This window comes from Meriones unguiculatus, chromosome 8, assembly GCF_030254825.1.
Source record: "Meriones unguiculatus strain TT.TT164.6M chromosome 8, Bangor_MerUng_6.1, whole genome shotgun sequence".
In the NCBI taxonomy this organism is placed as follows: Eukaryota; Metazoa; Chordata; class Mammalia; order Rodentia; family Muridae; genus Meriones; species Meriones unguiculatus.
The window spans coordinates 45,291,558-45,308,950 of record NC_083356.1 but is presented as its reverse complement, the minus strand read 5'-3'; the positions used below and the strand labels follow the sequence as shown (position 1 = coordinate 45,308,950).

The window sequence follows — 17,393 nt, the reverse complement described above, 5'->3', positions numbered from 1 at the left end:
AGCACCAAGATTACTTAAGGAAACTCTAGGTCAATCTTGGTTGCTGACATAGCTTGAAAACTGAACAGCACAAGTTGGACTTAGTGTAAAAACAATACTAAGCTAGTGCAATGAAGTAGCCCTGCAAGGAAAGACATTTTGGACAGGGAATGCCTGATTGGCAGCAGTTGAAAGAGGTTCTGTCGTAAGCCAGTGCACCGATGGGCAGCACAAATTCAGTCCAGGACTAAATTCTGGCACCAGAGCTCTCTGTGCAGGGGGCTCACACAGAGGGACAGGATCTGGGATCTGGGAGATGACTCATTGCCCAAGTCTGGCCTCATGGGGAGCTGGTTTAGTCTTCAAAATCTTGGATGCTAAGTCACCGTTATAGGAATTTGGATAAAGCAATGAGTAGCAAAGGGCTAGCTCCCAAGTGGAGGTGCAAGCTGAAACCAACTCCTGGATCTCCTTTTGTGTATTGCGCAACCCGAAGAGAAGCTGCTTTGCAGCATGCATGCAACAAAATGACGCCCTTTGTGGGATCACCAATGTATTCATTCACTGTGGGATGTGAGCAGGAAGCAGTTGCCTCCACCAGTGGCCTTTTCAATGGGGGTAAGAAGCCCAATATTAGCACCACAGCCCATCTCTTCCCTGGAACTGTAGGAGATGATGTGTACCCTAAAGCTTCCCCAAGACTGTTGCAATCAGAAAGCCTCCTGCCTTGTTTTCAGTTCCCTGATGAAAAGGCATCCATTTGTAAGGCTCTGGAATAGGAGAATGACCCTGGAGGAGTGACTTTTGGAAGAAGCCAGAAAAGCAAGAGGAGGTCTATGGCTCTAAAATGGGAAGACAGTCCCTAGGTTAGGCCAGACTCAGATCCAAGTGACCCTGACATTCTTGGTCCAGCAAAACTCAGCTGAGCCTTGAGGCTAGTCATGGCTGCCACTAACAAGGCTGTGTCCCTGGTCTCCCCAAGGAAGAGGAAAGGGTCCAAAGTTAGAAAGCTCCTATGGGGAGTTAGTGTCAATAGTCCCAACTTGATGGCTGCACTGATCTCTTGCCCCTCCATGGCATTTACAGACTTGGAGAGGACTCTTTGGGACCTTATCTCTCTCACTTAATGAAGTTTTTCCAGAGCTGATGAAAAATTGTCTTTCATCCCTGCCTTTAGCCTAAAGCCTGGTTCTTACATGCCTTGCTAGATTAAATCTGTTCCAAAGACTGAACTAGAATCTTTCTGAAGAAGAGCTTTCAGGCCCAGAAGAAGTAGCCACGAGAGCAATTTAAAGCATTTGCGACTGAATAAGTCATGTGTATTCTATTAAACACTCACTTGCCAGAGCCTCATGCCAAACCTTGTAAACTAGGAGATAAAAAGGGCAACTCAGCATATCCCCGCTACATCAGAATTTTTTTCCAGACATTCCGCTATCAAGGACCTCCTTGTAGAAATACTATAGAAATTTATAGAAACCCAGCATGGTGGCTCACGTCTGTATTACTGGCATTTAGGAGGTTGAGGGAAGAGGATGAAGGACAGCCTGGGTTTCATAGTAAGAGTTTTAAAAAATGAATTAAAAAGATATATAGGGTTGAGATCAGGGATGGAGATGCCTCCAGATAATCTGTTGTTGTACAGGGTCATTTTGGAAATTCCAGGTTTTTTGTTTCTCCATATGAAGTTGATAATTTTTCTCTCAAGGTCTGTAAAGAATTGTGTTGGTATTTTGATGGGAATTGCATTGAATCTGTAGATTGCTTTTGGCAGAATAGCCATTTTCACTATGTTAATCCTACCGATCCATGAGCATGGGAGATCTTTCCATCTTCTGATATCTTCTTCAATTTCTTTCTTCAGAGACTTGAAGTTTTTCTGAAACAGGTCCTTCATTTGCTTGGTTAGAGTCACTCCAAGGTACTTTATGTTATTTGTGGCTATTGTGAAGGGTGTTGTTTCCCTAATTTCTTTCTCGGCTCTTTTGTCTTTGGTATACAGGAGGGCTTCTAATTTTTCTTGAGTTGATTTTGTATCCAGTCACTTTGCTGAAGGTGTTTATCAGCTGAAGGAGTTCTCTGGTTGAATTTTTGGGGTCTCTCATGTATACTATCATATCATCTGCTAATAGTGAAACTTTGACCTCTCCTGTTCCAATTTGTATTCCCTCGATCTCCATTAATTGTCTTATTGCTCTAGCTAGGACTTCAAGTACTAAATTGAAGAGATATGGAGAGAGTGGGCAGATGATCAGTCTGCAGGGATGGACATTGGATGTAGGAGAAAACAAGTAACAGGACAGGAGCTTACCACAGAGGGCCTCTGAAAGATTCTACCTAGCAGTGTATCAAAGCAGATACTGAGACTCATAATCAAATCTTTAGTAGAGTGCAGAGAATCATAAGAAAGAAGGGGGAGTTTGTATGATGTGGAAAGGATAGGGGCTCCACAAGGACCAAATATATCTGGGCACAGGGGTCTTTTCTGAGACTGACACTCAACCAAGGACCATGTATGGATATAACCTAGAACCTCTGCGCGGATGAAGCCCGTGGTAGCTCAGTAACCAACTGGCTTCCCATAGTAAGGGGAACAGGGACTATTTCTGACAGGAACTCAATGGCAGGCTCTTTAACCTCCCCACCCCCCAAGGGAGGAGCAGTCCTGCTAGGCCACAGAGAAGGACTTTGTAGCCAGTTCTGAAGATACCTGATAAAACAGGATGAGATGAAAGGGGAGGAGGTTCTCCCCAATCAGTGGACTTGGAAAGGGGCAGGGAGGAGATGAGGGAGGGAGGGTTTGGGAGGGAATGAGGGAACAGATCCAGCTGGGATACAGAGTTAATAAAATGTAACTAATAATAAAAAAGATTAAGATGTGTGCTCAGATATAAAATTGACCATTAATAAAATAAAAAAATGAATAAAAATGGAAAAAATAAAAGAAAGAAGGGGGAGTTAATATGACCCGGAGAGGACAGAAGCTCCACAAGGACCAAATATATCAGGGCACAGGGGTCTTTTATGAGACTGTTTGTCCAACCAAGGACCATGTATGGATATAACCTAGAACCTCTGCTCAGATGTAGCCCATGGTAGCTCAGTATCCAAGGGGGTACCCTAGTAAGGGGAACAGGGACTATTTCTGACATGAACTCACTGGCTGGCTCTTTGACCTCCCCTTGAGGGAGGAGCAGCCTTGCTAGGCCACAGAAGAGGACTTTGCAGCCAGTCCTGAAGATACATGATAAAACAGGGTCAGATGAAAGGGGAGGAGGTCCTCCCCTATCAGTGGACTTGGAAAGGGACAGGGAGGAAGGAGATGAAGGATGGAGGGTGGGATTGGGAGGAAATGAGGGAGTGGGATACAGCTGGGATACAAAGTTAATAAACTGTAACTAATATTAAAAATATAAAATATATATATATATATATAGAGAGAGAGAGATTAAAAAACCCAAACTAATGCTCTTCATTTGAAGATGAATGACACTTAAGACTGGCTAGAGTAGCTGGGCATGGCAGTGCACACCTTTAGATCCAGCACTCAGGAAGCAGAGACAAGTGGATCTCTGTGAGTTCAAAGGCCAGACCAGTCTAGACATTTGGCTCAGAGGTTAAGAGTGTGTTCTGCTCTTGCAGAGTTTGGATCCCAGTACCCACATGGGATACCTCCCAATCACCTGTTGACTTTAGCTCCAGGGGCTTCAACACCCTCTTCTGGTCTTCAAGTGCAGCTGCACACATGTGGTGCACACACACACACACACACACACACACACACACACAAATAATATAAACAGTCTTAGAAAATAGCAGTTTTTCTCTTTAAGAACAGTTATAGCGTTACAGAGATGGTTACTAATGAGTCATCATCACTTATAAGTTGCAATTAGGTAACTTTGATTTGATGTTACTTTTGCCTTTGTGGACATACATTTACAATAGAGAACATAGAGACGTTTTAAAGCTTAAGACACTCAGCAGTCCATTGACATACAGCAGGTGACTTGCATTTAATTAGTCTCCTAGGAGCTGGGGGGATGGAGCCTTCACCTCCTTCTGTTGTCCAGGAATGTAAATAACTAAGAGATCAAATGTAGAGTCACTAAGTATAAGTTAGTGAAATCTTTCACAATGTGGCAGTATCTCTCATTTCTACCTCAAAATGGCCTGCTCCAAAAGTCAGGGCCACTAAATCATGTGAATGTTTAAAAAACATCTTTTATCGGTCTATACTGCAATGATAAATTAGTGCTATCAAAAGAATCAATTACAGTGAAATATCAAGAAAAAAATATAAGAGAGGGTGTTTGGTACCAATCTCTTTTTTAACTTTATTAAGGTAATATTTGTAAACAACTCCTGTGACAGTAGGTGTGTAACAGCATGGTACTTTGTAAAATGCTGGTAAGAGTGGAAATCAGTGTAACTGTCCATATTGCATTGTGTAATTAGTTTAAACAACTCTATCTTAGTGGGACTTGGGTGCACAAGTCTTCAATCCCACCACTTGGGGGGCTGAAACAGGAAGATTTTTAGTTCAAAGCTGGCCTGAGTGACCTATTGAGATCCTGTTTAAAAAACAAACAAATGAACCAAAAAAACAAAACAAAACTTACATCTTGATTTGCTTAGCAGTTCCATATTTTTGATTTAGCCAAATACATCATTATCAGTAAGGATGTTTATTGTAGCATGTATATATGCCTGAGAACTTTGGAAATAACCTAATATTTTCAAATACTGGCGAATAAGTTGTAACGCTGTCTAATGTATTAAAAAAAGGACTTTTGTTATCAGCAATAAATGTTTACACTTCATTAAAGAAGGAAGGACAAATAGTTCATATTCTTAAGTTTTCTTAGAGTAAAAACATTATTTGGGGGATCTGTGATGGCTATTTTTTTTGTACTTAAAATCCTGATTTTCATGATTTATTTATTTATTCCTTCATTCACTCATCCATCCATCCATCCATCCATCCATCCATCTATTTTTGTTTTTTCGAGTCAGGGTTTCTCTGTGTAAGAACCCTAGCTGTCTTGGACTCACTTTGTAGACCAGGACAGCCTCAAAATCACAGAGATCTACCTATGCCAGGACTAAAGGAATGCACCATCAAGCCTGGCTCAAGATTTATTTTTTACCAAATTTTTTTCTCATACAAAAAAATTTAAAATTAATTTATTCAATTTTCATCCCTATCATAGCCCCCTCCCTTGTCTCTTCCTGGTCCTACCCTCCCACCATCTCCCCTCTATCCCTGTCCCCTGTGCCCTAGTCCCCAGAAAGGGCGAGCACTCCTCCCTTACCAACTGACCCCAGTCTATCATCAGAACTGCCTGCATCCTCTTCCTCTGTGGTTTGGCAAGGCCACATCATCTAGAGGATGTAATCATAGAGCAAGCAACCGAGCTCATATCAGAAACAGCCCCTGGTCCCCTTCCTAGTTAACTTACACGGAGACTGAGCTGCCTATCGGCTACATCTGAGCAGGGGGCCTAAATCCTCTCCATGCATGGTTCTTGGTTGGTGCATCAGTCTCTTCAGGACCCCCAGACCCAGATTTGTTGGCTCTGTTGGTCTTCTTTTGGAGCTCCTGTCCCCTTTAGGTCCTTCTATCCACCCATTCTTCCATAAGATTTTTTGTGCTATTCCCAAAGTTTGGCTGTGAGTCTCAGTATCTGCTTCGTTCCCCTGCTGGGTGGACTTTTTCAGAGGTCATCTATGGAAGGCTACCGTCCTGTTCCTTCTCTTCAACTGCTTCTGGTGTCTATTGTATTTGCCCTTCTGAATGAGAATTACGCATCCTCCATAGTGTCTTCCTTGTTACTTAGCTTCTTTAGGTCTGTGGATCACACAATAAAGCTTGATCATGTTTTTCTCCCACATTATTTTCATTTCCCTACTCACAAAAGTTCATGTTTTTTATCTCTTCAAAAACAAACGAAGAAACAAACAAGCCCACAAAAAATACATGCACAATCCCTCCACAAACAACAAAAAATAAAAATATACAAGCAAAAGACCAGTAAGAAGAAAAAGAATGCCCAAAGTAAAATGAGTCAAAAGTCCACAAAAATACCATTGAGTTTGTTTTGTGTTGGTCAACTACTCTTGGACTTATGGCCTGCCCTGAGAGTATGGTCAACATACCCAGTAAGACTCCATGATTTTCTCTTGCCAGTTATGGTATCACTTGCAGCTTCTTGGTTAAGTTCTAGGTTAGAGCCTGTGTTGACCAACTAGAATCACTTCAGGAGAGAGCCTCAGCTAAGGGACTGCCTAGGTCAGGTACATCTTTTGGGGATGGTCTTGACTGTTAATTGCTGTCAGAAGACCATTCTCTAGTCAGAGGTCCTGAAATATACAGGGCAGGAGGCAGCTCGATGAGAGCAAGCAGGCAGCTTAGATACGCCTTTGTGGTTCATCGTGCTCAGAGTTCAAATCATGGCTACTCTGAAAGGCTGCTGTAAGGGCTAAGGAAGTTTCTGTGAGTCAAGTGGCATTTGTGTAGATAAAGGACTTATAATGTTTTTCACATATAGAAAGGGTGATACATATTATGAGGAATACAATATAGTAACACATGTGGGTAAAATTCTACCCAGTCTTTAGTATCAGGAAAGCTTTGCATCTCAGAGAAATGTGTTGTAAAACTTCATGTTATTAAGTTTTGTGGTTCAGTAACCACAAAACACATCCTGTGTCTTTCTTTGGTCGTTTATTCATTAATGTGGAGTCAAAGTCACTGTTGCCTTCAGTAAGTAAACAGGTCAGATACACCTTTCTATGTTCATTTTACTTTTTTAACTCAATTTTTTTCCTCTCTTAGGCTTCCCAGTAAAATACAGAGAACCCAGGAAAATTTTAATTTTAGATAAATAATGAACGATATTTTGGGTATTATATGTTGTTGGAAGTGTGATGGTCCTTGTGCCCACAGATCTCTGCGGAAACCAGGAATGAACGTTGAGCCCACAGGATTGTCCTCTCAAAAGAATGGATGTATAATCTTTTATTCCATCCAGAAAGCTGGGAACTGGAAGTGATTAATAGCCTGGTGATCTGTGTTATCTATTGGTCGAGGCCATATCCAGCTCCTACAACCAGGACCAGAGGTGGCTAGTGATGTAAATGACTGTTACAGTCAAGGGTTCCCCAAGCTCCCACAATCAGGACCCGACATACATAATAGTCTTCATTTAACCTTATGCTATCTGTATAGCCAGAGGCTCCCCCAAGCTCTCACAACCAAGACCAGAGGTGGCTAATAGCCCAAATGACCTCCATGCTATCTGAATGATGGAGACCAGGCCTATTTTAGGCCCTTAAGCTAATACGGGTAGCCTGACTCCAGAACCCATCGTCTTGGAAGAAACGACATGTTTCTGAGTTGAGAGCTGATATAATTATGCTTCGGTGGGCACCAGGGGTTATATTACAACAGGAAACTTCTCTCTCAAATTATATTGTGTTTAAATAAACTGGCAATAAACTGCGTGGCATCAGACTCCGTGAAGTTTGATCAAAATTGACGAAATTAATCTGAATCAAGTTTTCACTTTCACCTCTTCACGGTTCGTCTATGCCTACAGGGCTCAATATGTCAAAAATATTTCATAAATCCTACTTACACTGAAAAATTATTTACTCTGTGTCTGAAATGAAAATGGAATTAGAGATCGCTATTTTGTGTGTTAAACCTGGCATGTCCATCCTATACACTGTATTTATATGTGCCTTAGATCTTCTGTGGAACAGTTTTGGATAAGGAATGAACGAGTAAGTGAATAGGTAGATGAATGGAGATGTCCTAGAAGAAGACAGCTTTTGAGACACCTTCTTATAGCTTTTCCAAACACATTTGAAGCATATATAACAGATCTTGTTATGACATTTTTGTAACTGTACCTATTTCCATCACATTCACATCCCTATTACCCCCTTTCATCCCTTCCACACTCCAACTGATCTCCTTCTTCTACTGAATTAGTCTCCTACTTTCACGTGTGAATATTTAAGCAATGAGCTTATTTATACGAGTGTGGACACTTACCAGAGGTTCACAAATGTCTCCTTAATCTCTAAGGAAAGAGCTCAGCCTTTTTCCAAAGTAATGATTTTAAATAGAATTGTGGTCAATCGACGGGCCTTTTATATTAATACCAAGGATAGTTCCTTGCTCCTCTCCCTCTATCCTTTCTTTCTATTTTATTGCCCTTTATTTTTTCTGCCTTATTCCTTTCTCTCCATTTCTTCTCACTCTATCCTTGCACCTCATCCTTTCACTAACATTAACAGAAAAATATTTGGAAGAGTTTCAGAGTCATATATATTAGAAACAAAAGGAGCTGTAAGAAAAGATCAAAGGATTGGGAGGGGGAAATTGAGCAGTGATCTCATATTAGCAGTTTGTCTTTGGTCACCAGTAGAAGGGTAGTATGGCTCATTTGTGGTTTGTGGGTGGTGTAAGGTGACAGTAGAGGTTTTACCTTACTGTGATAGATACGGGAAAGGCACTCTTTCAGGTAGGCTATGCCATATTCATAGATTTTATTACAGAAGAGAGTCACAGTACAGCCTGAATGTCTCAACCCATTATAGTGCCCACACCTCTCTTTTTCTTCTTAAAAAAACTAGAACCTCTGCTCAGATGAAACCTGTGGTAGCTCAGTAACCAATTGGTTTTCCATAGTAAGGGGAACAGGGACTATTTCTGACAGGAACTCAATGGCAGGCTGTTTGACCTCCCCACCCCCCCAAGGGAGGAGCAGTCCTGCTAGGCCACAGAGGAGGACTTTGCAGCTAGTCCTGAAGATACTTGATAAAACAGATGAAAGGGGAGGAGGTCCTCCCCAATCAGTGGACTTGGAGAGGGGGAGGGAGGAGATGAGGGAGGGTTTGGGAGGGAATGAGGGAGTGAGATACAGCTGGGATACAGAGTTAACAAAATGTAACTAATAATAAAAAAATAAAAATAAACCAAGCAAAAAAACCCTTTTGTTTTATTGAAAGAAGTTTTTTTTCTTAACATATATTTCAATTACATTTTTCTCTCCCCTAGTTCCTCCAGATGTTCCCCATCTCCCTACTGACCCAACTTTATATTCTTTTCCTCTTTCTTTTTCTTTACAAAACCAGACCAAAACAAAAAAAAACAACAAAACAACAACAAACAGAAACACACTCACACACAAATTCACAAAAGCAAAAATCAAAATAAGTAAGCAAAAGCTGACAAGACAAAAAAATACCCAAGGCAATATGAGGCAAAAAAAAAGTGTGCAAAAATATCAATTTGAGGTTTTTTTTTGTTTTTGGTGTGTGTGTGTGTGTGTGTGTGTGTGTGTGTGTGTGTGTGTGTGTGTGTTGGTCAACTACTCCAGGGCATGGAACCTGCCCTGGAATGCTATTGAGGAAACCTGATTTTTCTTTGTCAGTGGGTATTGATTACAGATAACTTCTTGGTGATGGGTCCCTGTGTCCACTGGACCCTTTCAGAGCTGGGATTCCATTTGGCTTGAAGCTGTGCAGGCCTTGTGCATGTCCCCATATTTTCTTTGACTCCATATGTGCAGTATTATGCTGTTTCTGGAAGACACTTTGTATGCATCACCTGGCTATTGCCATCTTAATGTCTCCTCTTTCGTTTGATACAAAGCCTCACCATGTAGTCCCATCTGGTTTGCAACTCACTGTGTAGACTAGGCTGTTCTCAAACCTATAGAGCTCTGCCTGCCTTTGCTTCCTGAGTCCTGTAATTACAGGCATGTGTAACCGTACCCAGCTCTCCCAAATATTTCAAATAATTATTTACAATATAGAGTTTTCAAAAGGAAAAGAGCTTTCTTCCATCAGTTTTTATTCGATGATGAGATACCTAACCCTTTAGGGATTTCATTACTTCCTGACAATTCTAAGCCACACTGACCCTCATGCTTCTCCTGGATGACAATATTAGCTTATTTCCACCTCTCTCTGTTTCCAGGCAGCTGTTGCACCTCATGTAAAAGGCGGAAAACAAGATGAAGATTTTTCAGTGCAAGATGCGGTACTGGCTGATTCTGGCTTTCTTGGCAGTTGCTTATTTCTGCACCATTGTCCGGGGGCAAGGTAATTGAAAAAAATTAGGAGTGCTGCCGTGTTGGTTCTTCATCTTCACGATCTTTTGTTGGTACAACTGTGGGTTCAGGCAGGAAATCCATTAGTTTTTAATCTTGCAATGTAGCGATGGAACACACCACTCATAAGGTCACCAGAAACTGGATAGGCCCATTTTGTAGTTGATTAAAGAGAGGCTGCTGAAAAGGCTAGCAGGGTTTAATCTGTGAGAATCAGATCTGCATGTTGCCAGATCAGTTATCTTAATAAATGGCAATAGTGTTTATATATGCGGCTTGTATTCCTGTCTTATTTCCTATAAAGTATATAATACATTTTTATTTTATTGGAGACCTATTTATTTTATTGGAGCCTCCCTGTGTTGGCCTGGCTGGCCTAGAATTCTCTATTAAGACCTTAGGGGCCTGGCCTACAACTTACAGAAACCTGCCTTCTCTACCTTCTGAGTGGTGGAATAAATGTTTGCCCTCTACCTAGGACCTAGAATATACGTCTATCACTTCAAACTTGGTTCTTAATTCTAGTCCTTTTCTTAAAACTGAGCACAGTTCAAGATTGGTAAGTGTCTAATAGAAGTTGCCACCCTGTAAGTGATTTTATTCTGATCTTTTGAAAACAGAGAGTTTGTGAAATCTACTTTTTGTGTTAGCAAGCTCTGCACTGTTTTTGTTTGTATATTTGTTTTTTGTTTTTATTTGAGACAGGGTTTCTCTGTGTAGCCTTGGTTGTCTAGGACTTACTTTGTAGAGTTCTGGCCTCACACTCCAGAGAGCTATCTGCCTCAGCATCCCAGTGCTGGGATTACAAGCATTTGCCACTGCCTGCTTTGCACTGTTTTACACTCCCTCTCTTAGAAGTCTGTAGTTGACAAACTACCATCTGTGTTCCCAATTTGGCCCACTGTCTGTTTGGATAAACTCTTACTACCTGCACATTTGTTTACATATTGTGCATGGCTGCTTTTATGCTGTAGTGGTGTAGGATAGTAGTCATGACAGATACTAGGGCTCTTCAAAGCCAATCCTAACTGTACTGGCCTTTTGCCCAGAATTGTGCTGGCCGTGAAGTCAGTGCACATGCTATGTACAGAGTTATGACGGGACAAAGGCACGGCCCCAAGAAAGCTTAACTACTGCAGCTGAAATATTCATCACTAGAGCAGAAAGCACAAGCACGATGAGGTGGCTTTAGGAATGTTAATGTCTCAAATCTTGAACTGAGGGTTGCTAACGTTAAACACGCAAGCCGTTGCACCCCTGCCTCTTCAAAGAGAGGCACACCTGTTTAAAAAGGAACAGAGCTCAACTCTTTGATGAAAGTTCAAGAAACTGTTGTGCATTTGGGATCGAGGGTCATGTTTTTAAGCCACTTCACTGAACGCATAGCAAGCAGTGCAGAAGACAGATTCTGCTTGTCATATTTATATTAGCGAAAGGACGTTTTTATAGGCAGCTTGCTTCCTCGTTTCCACAATTGCAGGTAAAAGTCCTTAGGAACGAAGCAAATAGTCAGCAGTTGCCGCCTCAGCTTTGACTCATTTCAAAGCTTCTTTCCGGGAGTAGAGTCCCTGGCTGTAGACGTCTGTTACATAGTATCTACAATGCACTGACTGGATTCACCTTGTCAGCTAGATTCTGTTTCAAATGAGTCGTCCTCAGGAACATTTTTGTGTGTGTGGTTCAAGAGCTAAGTTGAGTAAGGCTTCTTCCCCGCCCCCACCCCAATCAAGAAGCCTACTGGCCACCAGGTAGACAGAACTACTAACAGATAATCACAATGTATATCACATGGGGCTGTGGCCAAAAGCAAAGGCGGGAAAGCGAGTCAACATTAGATTATTGATAATCTTTCAATAATGTTATTGCGTAGAGATAATAGTATCAATAACAACATTACTGTTGTAGGTGGCGATTAATATTGATGTATCTTTTGGTAAGGCTGGCTGCTGTTGATCCTAAACAGCTGTATACCCAAATCACCACACAGAGACTGGGATTTATTTAATCAACCTAGAACATAATGCTGGGCAATAGTTGTTTCATCCTAAACCTCCAAGCTCACCTAGTTTCTACCATTCAGATTTCCCACACTATACTTGCTTTTAGTGATATATTAGGTCCAGTCCATCTTTCCACGTCATTCCAAGACCTCTCCTCCAGCTCTGCTCTCCCAGCTCTCTCCTCTCTCCTCTCTTCACTGCCTCACACCACTTCCTGTCCTCTGGCTCCTCCCCTCTCCCACCTACTCCTTCCTCTCCATTGCTCAACATTGTGGCTGGTTGTTTTATTTTGGATGTTTACACAAAGTTGAGACAAGTGATGCTTAGAAAAAGTATCACAATGCAATATCTGGATTGAAACCAGAGAGGGGGAGGATCAGCATTTGAATGAACAAGGGTAAGGTATATACATTTCAAAAGAACATTATATCAACATTTCTCCCTTTAAGTATACTGAGTTCTGCCTTAGACAAATATATGAGGCTTTAGGGTTTGGGGAGATATTCAGGTGGGCTGGCAGCTGTGCAGTTGATGGAGTTTATAGGAAAAAGATTAAGGCAGGAGAGTTTGTACTTGAATTGTATTGTACTTTACAATTGGCAGCTAGAGACAATAGGGGCCCTAGAAATATTGTTAGGAAAGGCTAATTTCACGGAAAGATGTTGATGAAGCCTGAAGAACACTCTCAGACAAGAGTTGAGTAGAATGAAAGTGTCTTATTGAAAGTGTCCAATAAAGAAGAAGGAAGAAGAGGAGGAAAAAGAAGAGAAGAATAAAAAGAAGAGGAAGAAGAAGGAGAAGAAGAAGAAGAAGAAGAAGAAGAAGAAGAAGAAGAAGAGGAAGAGATGATCACAGAAACTATAAGAACAGCCAGGGAACTACAACACTTAGAAGTAAAGGACGGAAAGAGGTTTAAGATGAAAGATAGTGGCTGCATGCTAAAAATTCCAAGTTGGAAAACTTTAGATGTTGCTTTCTCTAGTGTCTGAAAATACACTAGTTCCCAAAAAGCAAATTTTATTTCTGCATAAACATTACTTTACTTTATTGATTTGTGTTTTTATGAGAAATATTATAGTGAGTGCCTATGTGTTGGCCATTTTTTGATATGATCCTGAAAAGCCATATTGACGTTGTGGAACTTGCTTTAAACAAAATTGAAACTAGGGGGAATAATCACTGTGGTTAAATAATGTACCACAAGCATGTTCACTTCTGATCATGAATGAGCTGCATACAAATGGAAATTAGGATATCTGCTGACCTTACAGTAAAGAGGTTATTCTTGACTGTCTGGTGGCACTATCAAATTTCAAATGGCTTTAAATGTAGAAGATGGAGGGAGAGGAACTCATGGCTGCTCTGGCTTTGAAGAAGGACTAGATATAAGTATGCACATGCGTGTGTGTGTGTGTGTGTGTGTGTGTGTGTGATGCATAATGTAATGAGAGAAGGGTGGTAGTCACATTTTCTTTTACAGAATTTCACAGTAAATATGCACTGTTTTCTAGCAATATTTGATTAGGATTATTGAAATAAAGAACCGGGGAGATAAAGCAGTTGCCACTTAAAGTTCCAAGGCAAGCTTGGCCGTGGTGGTTTGTAACCCCAGCTTGTTATCTTCAGCCACTGTATTTATGAGGTTTACAGCCCAGCCTGTGCTACATCAGACCCTACCTCAAAAACAAAACAACAAAACAAAATCCTTCAAGGCATATGAAAGTGAAGATTTCTCAAGGACGCTTAACATTACTTTATAGAGGCACTACATTAGTTCATGAGCACGGACATTTTTTTCTGTTTTGAGTATTTGGAGGTTGAAAATATTTGCCTTGTAAAATTATAAAATATTATATTATAAATGAGATTTTAAAGAAGTACTAATGTGTCCCACAGTTAAGTACCCCACAAAATTTAATTTCCCCTATACATAAAACAATAGCAATGGACAATGCATTTACTGGAAAACAATATATAATATAACCCCCCCTTTTTTTTAGCTATTTTGGAAAAACAGACAAAATACTCCTTTACTCTCAAAGTTTTTTTTAAGAATAAAAATCATAAGTTATTTCATCAATTTAGCATCATAAACGATATTTTTGAGGCAGGATTTTGTTAAATGGCCCAGATTGGCCTGGAACCCATAGTGTTTCCACCTTGTCTTCCTAAGAGCCAGGAATGCAGTCATATGCCACCATGCCTGCCTCTAAACTATGTTTTAAAGAGAAAACTATTCATTACGACTTTGATTGCAGTGTCTCTAGCAGAAGCGATTTAAATTTATTTATTTATTTATTTATTTATTTATTTAGTGTATGAGTGTTCTATCGGGATGTACACCTCCATCCCAGAAGATGGCAAAAGATTTCATTATAGATGGTTTCAAACCACCTTGTGGTTGCTGGGAATTGAACTCAGGACCTCTGGAAGAACAGACAGTGCTCTTAACCACTGAGCCATCTCTCCGGCCCCAGAAGAGATTTTTGACTACAAAAAAATTAATTTTTCTTTGGCCAACTTAAAATGTATTTCCTAGTAGATAACATAGCAGCTCATTTAATCAAAACAAAAGTTATACCCTCAAGCTTGGAAAAGACAGAAATGTTGACGTCTAGGGCTGTCTCATGTAGAGACCAGCTATGTGTTCATATCAGGCATGCCACTGAGATAAAAACGCTCAGCTACTGTTTTTCCTTTCATCACTGGACTCTAGTTTTGTATTCTGGAGGGTGGGAGAGTGGCAAGCCTGCTTGACCTGGCTTCAGACACCCTTGTACTTCTCATCCAGGGAAGGATGACTGATAGTTTATCTCTGTCCAGTGGGAGGGGGGATGGTGTTCTGTGAAAGAAAAGCAGAGTGCTGTTAGGTAAGGAATGGAGGGGTGGGGTGAGGGGCATGGTCCTGGGCATTGACATGCACAAGATGTCTCTGGCTGCATCCCTGTGCAAAAACTGTTAGAAGTAATGAATGAAAATAACTTACTAGACATAAATCTTTATTATAGAGTCTCACTTGTCAAAACATCAATATAACAAGTGAGTTGAGGGTAAAAGAGAGAGGCAAGAAGGAGGAGAGAGGGAGAGGAAGAGGGAGAGAGGAGGAGAGAGAGAGAGAAAGAGAGAGAGAGAAGAGAGTTATGAGAAAAAGCAGAAAATTATCCATCAAATGAGAAGATAAATTATGGAATAATATAAAAATATGCCTTTTCTCCCATGGATTCCTATGGGGAGATTGCCAAATTTTCCCCTTTAAGCACAGCACAACACAGCAAGACAAAGGTCCTTGTGCTTTTAGTCAGAAGCCACAGTACGGGGAGGATAAAAGTGCATGGTCTTCCTCCTACCCTGGGGTGAAGTTTATGTACACACAAGTATTTTCTGTTGAGCCTAACCTCGTGTCACCACCCAAAGGAAGAGTCTGTTGGCATCCTTGGAGCTTCCAGTGTGCATCCCCCCCAAAAAAACCCCCAAAAATCTTTACACTTGATTTTTGTCTCTTTGAAAAGATTAGTATTTGAACTGACACAGATTAACTTTTTAATCAAGTTCACGCAAGCATTTGCTGGAAGTTACAAACAGCATATATGAAATAGAAAGCATGTCCTTTGTGCTTGGAAAAAAGGGGAAAAAAAAAACCACCACACAGATTCTTGTTCTGTGAGATAAGAGCAATTATTTTTCTATGACTCTTTACAGTATTTCTGTCAAATTTTCTTGCTCTGACTTTGGCTCCAGTCCCAGTGCCTTCCAAAGGCAAGATGGGGGTGGGGGTGAAAGGGAGCTAACTTGAAATCTAGAACTTCTTCTTAATAAGCATTTATTCTTTGCAATGTATTTACCCCCAAAGGCAAAAATGTGTGCTTCATGTCTATCCAAAGATTTTTGGGTTTAGTGATTGTCAGAATATTTATGCTTTGGTTGGCACTAGATGTGATCTGGCTTTTCACTGTGGTAATGGGATGATGGTCATATGAGCTATTTGTAAATGAAATTAAGGAGTTGACCTTTGCTGGATTTTGTTGTGTTACTTGCTTCAGACTTGTTTCCTTGAGGGGGCCAGAGGAAGACATGTCTCTGTGGGTTCTAGATGGCCATGTGCATTTCATAAAGGGCACATGCTGTTCTCATTGTTTTCTGCTGGCATCTTAGAAAACTAGCTGTTGACCAAAGTGATGCTGAGGAGCGTGAACTCACACAGCATTCAAAAAATTATGGCCTACGCAAAAAGTCTACAGATGCCTTTTGTCTAGCCTCACTCTCCCACATGCTGTTAGTTTCTTTGCGCTCCTTTCGATGTCAGCACACCTGGCATGCTAACAGGGTCCGCTGAACCTCTCCAAATTGGCTGAGATCAGAGTCCCATCTGCTTGCTGTCCTTTTCCACTACATGGGTCCCAAGTAGGCTAGGTTTTTCTCACCAATGCATTCCTGCAAAAGCTTGTTAATGATAAATGCAAACCCATTGATTTGATTGAGCTGAGAAATGTTACCTCAAACTTTTAATTCATATTTGTAATATTTCCCACAAGACTAAAAAGCAGTTACACACAGATTTTCCTCCGGAGTTAAAGACTAAAAAATATTTCCTATGTTCACTAAAATTCTGGGTGCTAAAAGAGTTGCTCTTTTGATAAATTTGTGTTTTTCCATTAGCCAGAAAAATGTAAATGCTTCCATTTGTATCAAGTTGTAACTATAAAACTAATGTTTTTGTAGTTCTGTAAATAGCATTCTACTTATTACATGGTTAAAGACAAGTATAAAGAGATATTTATTATTCTTGAGACTTGTCCTTCTGTGCTCACTGATTCCAAAGCCTGAATGGTTTTAGGGAAGTGTCTCAGTTAGGGTTTCCATTGCTGTGATAAACAGCACAGCCGAAAGCAGCTTTGGGAGTAAAGGGTTCATTTCAGCTTAGAACTCTCCAGACACTGATGGAAGTCAATGCAGGAACCCAAGGCAAGAACCTGGAGGCAGAGCCGAAGCAGAGGCCCTGGAGGAGTGATTACTGGTTTGCTCAGCCTGTCTTCTTACAGAGCTGAGAACCAACAGCCCAGGGGTGGTGTCAGCCACAGTGAGTTGGGCCCTTCCCATGAATCATTGACTGAGATAATGCCCGGCAGACTTTCCTAAAGACCAGTCTGATGGAGGCTTTTTTTTTTCTTTTTCAATTGAGAGTACCGCCTTTCCAATGAGTCTAGCTTGCGTCAAGTTGAAAAACAAAAAACAAAAACAAAAACAACAACAAAAAAAAAACTAACCAAGACAAGTAGTAAATCTTTTG

General features: G+C 40.8%; 1 protein-coding gene across 4 annotated transcripts in view; it reads left to right on the top strand.

Moving 5' to 3' along the window:
- The window catches only part of Col14a1 (collagen type XIV alpha 1 chain), a 216,034-nt gene that overhangs the window by 10,512 nt on the left and 188,129 nt on the right, over nt 1-17,393 (top strand). For 3 of the 4 annotated variants that reach the window (XM_021650061.2, XM_021650060.2, XM_021650062.2), the window contains exon 2: nt 9,974-10,098. In XM_021650061.2, the coding sequence (XP_021505736.1) occupies nt 10,011-10,098 (88 nt within the window). In that variant the 5' untranslated portion in view covers nt 9,974-10,010. The remainder of the gene's footprint in view (nt 1-9,973; nt 10,099-17,393) is intronic. The other variant, XM_060389409.1, reaches the window with a different exon arrangement.